Below are 7,336 nucleotides of genomic sequence, written 5' to 3'. Positions count from 1 at the left end.
TCAAACAACAGGAACTCACCCCTATTTATACACTTCTAATCCCAACCAAAACTCTTAAATTGAGGAAAATAATTAATCTAAAAATTAATATGAACCTCTCAAAAATAGACCAAATGGTAGAAATTATCTTTGCCGTTCGTTCCCTGCTGACCGGCGAAATCTTCAAATTTTGCCGTCGACATTTGTGCTGCAGTTGCCGAAGAAGTCTTCCGCTGCGGTTTCGTACGTACGTTGAGCTGCTGCGCAAGAAACATTTGAATTCCTTTTAATTTCTTTTGTTTAGTTTATTTAGTAATTAGGTTATATAGTTTGGGTCAATTTTATTAAACAAATAAAAATGGGCTAATTAAAGGATGACAACTAAAATGTAACTCTTGGGCCTAAAATTAAAACTAAATTCTATACCTTAATCATGCCCAATAATTATTATAAAATATTTATTATAACTAATCAACTATTTATTTTAAAAATGTTAAAATAAAGTAAAATGGCAATTAATAAATATAAATATACTAAAAAAACCTACTTAAATTAAAGTGCAAAAATATTCTTGTCAAATTCCCCCACACTAAACATTTGCTTGTCCTCAAGCAAAAATTATTATTTCTAAATAAAAATAAAATCTTCAAAACTCATAACACATCAGGAACAACAATCTGAAGCACCCTGCAATTAATAAGTTAGCACCCGAGTTCAAAATATGGAGAGAACTAAATAAGTAAGCCCTCACAGGAATATCACTCATTACGCTCAAGTGTTTGATAGGTATAAATTAATTTCACTCAAGTTCATTCCTATAAAATTGCTCTACCATAGGCTTGCATATCTTCTCAATCACCACTACAAGAGCCATGCATGACACAAATCATAAGGACTTTTCATAGCTTGTAATGGGGATAGGGACAAGGTAGGGAATATTTAGGAAAGTAGCTCAAAAAGCTTTCAAACTAGAGGAGCAAATAAATACAAGGAATCCAACGCATTCAATTCCCCTTCAAACACTCTCTTATTGATACTTCAAAACTACTATCATTCTCAAAAACAAATAATCCTTCCCCAATATCACAAGAACTTCCCATACTTTATTTATTCACTTCCCCAATATCACAAGAACTTCCCATACTTTATTTATTCAATAGTAACTCAAACTCAAAACTAACTGATGATTCTTTCTCATTTTTCAATCAATTTTCAGCAACATTTCTTTCATTTCAAACATATATTCTTCATTTTTTCATTCATTTTTCAATCTTTCATACTTTTTTTTTTCATTTTTTCATTCATTTTTCAATCTTTCATACTTTTTTTTTTTTTGAAATCATGAACTGCCTTCACTTTCTTTATAAAGACAAAAATAATTGGCAACACAGATACAACCCACCTCACTCTCAATCTTATTAACAAAAGCAAATGATCCCCCCAACTTTATTCTTCACAAACCACGTAGATTACATAAGGAATTTAAAATTTGCTCCACTAGTTATTCAGCTGGGTCAAGGCATTAATTAATGGTATAAAAGGCTTGTAATGTGGTTCAAATAAAGAAAAGGATGGCCAAAGCTCAAAGTGGGTTAACAAAGGAAAATAAATCATAGGACAAATCGGTTATTTGGCTAGTGAGGCTCAAAATCAAATAATGGCCTTAATCACACTCGAATCATGCATGGTCAAATTAGCTTTAACAGAGAATCAAGGCAAGTTCTAGAGAAACAAAATTATAGAAGAAATCACACAATAGAAAGAAAATAAGACCGAAGTGTCAGTCAATGGCTCAAAGTCTCACAGGTTCATTGCTTACTTAATCTAGCCACTACATATCAAACAAGAAATGCTAACAAACTAATCACAACTTGCCAAACTATATATTCAATCATGTTATGAATTTCAAGAAAGTAAAATATAATACTTTTTCAAAAATAATAATAATACTAATCTTAATTTGCATAAAATAGCAATAAAATATTTTTTTTTAAAAAAAAAATTGACATAACAAAAACCTAACAAAAACAAACAAATAAAACTAAATTCCCTCCCCCACACTTATTATCAACATTGTCCCCAATGTTGAATAAAATGCATAGAAAAAATAAAGGAAATTAAATAAGAATAGTGAATAAAAGAAAAAGAATGGAACAAAATCACCTTGGGTTGCCTCCCTCAAGTTCATTCCTATAAAATTGCTCTACCATAGGCTTGCATATCTTCTCAATCACCACTACAAGAGCCATGCATGACACAAATCATAAGGACTTTTCATAGCTTGTAATGGGGTTAGGGCTAAGGTAGGGAAAATTTAGGAAAGTAGCTCAAAAAGCTTTCAAACTAGAGGAGCAAATAAATACAAAATCCAACGCACAATTCCCATTCAAAACACTCTCTTATTGATACTTCAAAACTACTATCATTCTCAAAAACAAATAATTCTTCCTATACAAGAACTTTCCCATACTCCATTTATTCAATAGTAACTTCAAACTCAAAACTAATCGATGATTCTTTCTCATTTTCCCATAAATTTTCAGCAACATTTTTTCATTTTCAAACATATATTCTTCATTTTTCATTCATTTTTCAATCTTTCATACTTTTTTTTTTTTGAAATCATGAATTGCCTTCACTTTCTTTGTTTTAAAAGGCCAAAAACAAATTGCCAAAAGAAGAGACAACCCACCTCACTCTCAATCTTATTAACAAAAACAAGTGATCTCCCCCACACTTATTCTTCACAAACCACGTAGATTACATAAGGAATTTAAAATTTGCTCCACTAGTTATTCAGCTGGGTCAAGGCATTAATTTATGGTATAAAAGCTTGTAATGTGGTTCAAATAAAGAAAAGGATGGCCAAAGCTCAAAGTGGGTTAACAAAGGAAAATAAATCATAGGACAAATCGGTTATTTGGCTAGTGAGGCTCAAAATCAAATAATGGCCTTAATCACACTCGAATCATGCATGGTCAAATTAGCTTTAACAGAGAATCAAGGCAAGTTCTAGAGAAACAAAATTATGGAAGAAATCACACAATAGAAAGAAAATAAGACCGAAGTGTCAGTCAATGGCTCAAAGTCTCACAGGTTCATTGCTTACTTAATCTAGCCACTACATATCAAACAAGAAATGCTAACAAACTAATCACAACTTGCCAAACTATATATTCAATCATGTTATGAATTTCAAGAAAGTAAAATATAATACTTTTTCAAAAATAATAATAATACTAATCTTAATTTGCATAAAATAGCAATAAAATATTTTTTTTTAAAAAAAATTGACATAACAAAAACAAACAAATAAAACTAAATTCCCTCCCCCACACTTATTATCAACATTGTCCCCAATGTTGAATAAAATGCATAGAAAAAATAAAGGAAATTAAATAAGAATAGTGAATAAAAGAAAAAGAATGGAACAAAATCACCTTGGGTTGCCTCCCAAGTAGCGCCTTCGTTTATCGTCGTTGGCTCGACTTATTGCTTAAACAATTCTTTAAATTTCCATCGTCTTTTTGAGTACCTTTGACGATTATTGTTATTCAAAGAAATAGTACCTTCCTGCAAATTAGTACTCAAAAATGATTTATTAATTTTTTCAGCTTTATTCTTATTATATGCAATCTCATCGAATTTAACAACCTTCAAAGAATCAACAAAAATTGCAAAATTATCATCACTATGAGATTTTATGGTATCATATATATTAAAACTCACAAATTCACCATTAAACTCCATAGTAAGCATCCCACTATGAATATCAATTTTAGTTTTTGCAGTTTTTAAGAATGGCCTTCCTAACAAAATATGAGAAATTTTATTATTATTTTCCATATCAAGCACATAAAAATCAGCAGGAAAAACCAAATTATTAACTTCAACAAACAAATCCTCAATCACACCCCTAGGATAAGTAGTAGATCCATCAGCTAATTGAATTACTACACAAGTTTTCTTAAGGGGTCCAAGATTTAAAGAAGTATAAACAGAATATGGCATGACATTGATAGAAGCTCCTAAATCTAACATGGCTTTTTCAAGTTTCACACCACTTATCATGCATGGAATAGTAAACATACCTGGATCTTTGCACTTTTCAGGAAGCTTGTTTTGACTAGCCAAAAAGACATTCTCTTGCATTTTCACCTCCTCAGCTTTTCCTTCATTTTGTTTCTTTTTTATAGTGCATAACTCTTTCAGAAACTTTGCATAACGAGGTACTTTTTTAATAGAATCTAACAATGAATTATTACCCTCACATTCACGAAATGTCTCATATAAATCATTATTTGACTTTGTTTTCTCTTGTTTCTAAAAGAGCTTGAGGAAATGGGGTACTGGTTTATAATCAGAAAAAGATGAAAACTTACCTTGAGACTTCTCTTTATTGTGGCAATGTTTCCTACACTTGTGTCCCCAATGTTGAATAAAATGCATAGAAAAAATAAAGGAAATTAAATAAGAATAGTGAATAAAAGAAAAAGAATGGAACAAAATCACCTTGGGTTGCCTCCCAAGTAGCGCCTTCGTTTATCGTCGTTGGCTCGACTTATTGCTTAAACAATTCTTTAAATTTCCATCGTCTTTTTGAGTACCTTTGACGATTATTGTTATTCAAAGAAATAGTACCTTCCTGCAAATTAGTACTCAAAAATGATTTATTAATTTTTTCAGCTTTATTCTTATTATATGCAATCTCATCGAATTTAACAACCTTCAAAGAATCAACAAAAATTGCAAAATTATCATCACTATGAGATTTTATGGTATCATATATATTAAAACTCACAAATTCACCATTAAACTCCATAGTAAGCATCCCACTATGAATATCAATTTTAGTTTTTGCAGTTTTTAAGAGTGGCCTTCCTAACAAAATATGAGAAATTTTATTATTCTTTTCCATATCAAGCACATAAAAATCAGCAGGAAAAACCAAATTATTAACTTCAACAAGCAAATCCTCAATCACACCCCTAGGATAAGTAGTAGATCCATCAGCTAATTGAATTACTACACAAGTTTTCTTAAGGGGTCCAAGATTTAAAGACGTATAAACAGAATATGGCATGACATTGATAGAAGCTCCTAAATCTAACATGGCTTTTTCAAGTTTCACACCACTTATCATGCATGGAATAGTAAACATACCTAGATCTTTGCACTTTTCAGGAAGCTTGTTTTGACTAGCCAAAAAGACATTCTCTTGCATTTTCACCTCCTCAGCTTTTCCTTCATTTTGTTTCTTTTTTATAGTGCATAACTCTTTCAGAAACTTTGCATAACGAGGTACTTTTTTAATAGAATCTAACAATGAATTATTACCCTCACATTCACGAAATGTCTCATATAAATCATTATTTGACTTTGTTTTCTTTGTTTCTAAAAGAGCTTGAGGAAATGGGGGTACTGGTTTATAATCAGAAAAAGATGAAAACTTACCTTGAGACTTCTCTTTATTGTTGGCAATGTTTCCTACACTTGTTTCATTGTCCAAATCAACATTCTTTTCCAACAACACACTTCTCACACTAATTGCACTTACATTCTCTTTAGGATTAACAACCGTTTGAGATGGTAAGTTTCTAGAGTTTTGTGCCTCCAACCTGTTGATTGCAGTTGCTAGTTGTCCCACCTGTCTTTCCAAATTCTGAATACTAGCCCTTGTTTCTTGAATACTTGACCTTGTCTCTTGTTGGAATTGTTGTGTTTCTTGTTGGAACTGTAAAGTATTAGTAGCAAGAGACTTAACAATATCTTCAAGATTCATACCTGAGTTAGAGCTTTGGGCCGGTTGTTGTCTTGTAGGAAATGATGGTCTATACTGCTGAAAATTAGAACGGTTCTGAACAACCTGGTTCCCTTGTGAGTTTCCATAACTAAGGTTCGGGTGATCCCTCCAACCCGGATTATATGTATTAGAAAATGGTTCATACTTACCTTGAGGTTGTCCAGGAAAACCTCCAGCCATGTTGACATGTTCAATAGGTTCTTCTTGAAGAGTTGGGCAAGCATCAGTTTGGTGTCCAACTACCGAGCAAATTCCACAAGCCTTCACAGTTTGCATATTTCCTACAGCCAATTGACGAACAAGAGTAGTTAAACCAGCCACCTGTTGTTCAAGATTGGAAATACTTACCTCATTCACTTGCTTGGACGGTTGGACAAATCTATTGCCAAACTGTTGAGAATTTGCTGCCATGTTTGCAATTAGATTCTTTGCAGCATCCGGTGTCTTATCAACTAAAGCACCTCCACTTGCAGCATCAATCATGCTTCTATCAGTTGGAAAGAGTCCTTCATAAAAGTACTGAATGAGCAATTGTTCAGTGATTTGGTGATGAGGGCAGCTCGCACACAGCTTTTTGAAACGCTCCCAATATTCATACAATGACTCTCCATTGTGTTGCCTTATACCACAGATTTCCTTTCTTATGTTGGCCGCCCTTGACGCTGGAAAGTATTTTTCAAGGAACACCGTCTTCAAGTCATTCCATGTGGTGATGCTCCCGGAAGGTAAGTAATATAGCCAATCCTTTGCTGAATCTTTCAAAGAAAATGGAAATGCTCTCAACTTGATTTGTTCTTCAGTAACCCCCGTGGGTTTCATACTTGAACATACCACATGAAATTCTTTTAAGTGTTTATGAGGATCTTCACCTGCAAGTCCATGAAAAGAAGGCAAAAGATGAATTAACCCAGATTTTAATTCAAATTGTACATTAGCATCTAAAGCAGGAAACGTAATGCATAAAGGCTGTTGATCTAAATTTGGAGCTCCAAGCTCTTTTAAAGTACGATTTTGAGCCATGGGTTTTTCTTCTGAATTAGAATGTGAGGAAGATGGGGAATCAGTAGCCAGTGCACTAAACTCCAATTTCCTCCGAGATTGTTTTCTTAACCTGCGTAGAGTTCTTTCAATTTCTGGATCGTATGGCAATATTTCTTGATTAGCAGATCGAGTTATAGGCATAAACCATAAAAGATATTGCAGAAATTAGACAAAGTAATGAAGACACCAAAAATTTATTAATTTTTTTTAGACAAAGTAATGAAGACACCAAAAATTTATTAATTTTTTTGTTTTTTAGTAATGAAGACACCAAAAATTTATTAATTTTTTTGTTTTTTGTTTTTTTTTTCACCAAAAATTTATTAATTTTTTTGTTTTTTGTTTTTTTTTTGACAAATAGCGAAGAAGAATAAATGAATAAATAAGCAAACGAATAAACACAAAAATAAACTAGAAAAGCTCCCCGGCAACGGCGCCAAAATTTGGCGAGCTGTCGTAGGCTCCCAAATTAAACCTTAAAAACGTAGTAGTGAGAGTAAGGATCGTTCCCAC

At 32.4% G+C, this 7,336-nt stretch overlaps 1 protein-coding gene and 1 non-coding gene across 2 annotated transcripts; one reads left to right on the top strand and one right to left on the bottom strand.

Annotated features, from left to right (window-relative positions):
• Positions 1-3,468: 3,468 nt before the first annotated feature.
• On the bottom strand, positions 3,469-6,964 carry LOC116017603. The gene is made up of 3 exons (XM_031258213.1): positions 5,210-6,964; positions 3,709-4,140; positions 3,469-3,552 (listed from the first exon to the last, which is right to left on the bottom strand). The coding sequence occupies exons 1-3, from the start codon at positions 6,962-6,964 to the stop codon at positions 3,469-3,471; spliced, it is 2,271 nt and encodes a 756-aa protein (XP_031114073.1).
• On the top strand, positions 6,324-6,430 carry LOC116018028. The gene has a single exon (XR_004098063.1). It is a non-coding gene; the product is annotated as a small nucleolar RNA R71 (small nucleolar RNA).
• Positions 6,965-7,336: the final 372 nt, after the last annotated feature.

This window comes from Ipomoea triloba, chromosome 4 (assembly GCF_003576645.1).
Source record: "Ipomoea triloba cultivar NCNSP0323 chromosome 4, ASM357664v1".
Lineage (NCBI taxonomy): Eukaryota > Viridiplantae > Streptophyta > Magnoliopsida > Solanales > Convolvulaceae > Ipomoea > Ipomoea triloba.
This window is presented reverse-complemented; position numbering and strand designations above follow the sequence as displayed.

What these genes read in the sequence shown, in the direction of transcription:
- LOC116017603 (XM_031258213.1), bottom strand. Translation starts at nt 6,964, where the DNA reads ATGCCTATAACTCGATCTGCTAATCAAGAAATATTGCCATACGATCCA. An exon ending in ATGAAGGAAAAGCTGAGGAG is followed by an intron (nt 4,141 to 5,209) that starts GTGAAAATGCAA and finishes GGAAAAGCTGAG; the next exon opens with GAGGTGAAAATGCAAGAGAA. An exon ending in TGGAGTTTAATGGTGAATTT is followed by an intron (nt 3,553 to 3,708) that starts GTGAGTTTTAAT and finishes ACTAATTTGCAG; the next exon opens with GAAGGTACTATTTCTTTGAA.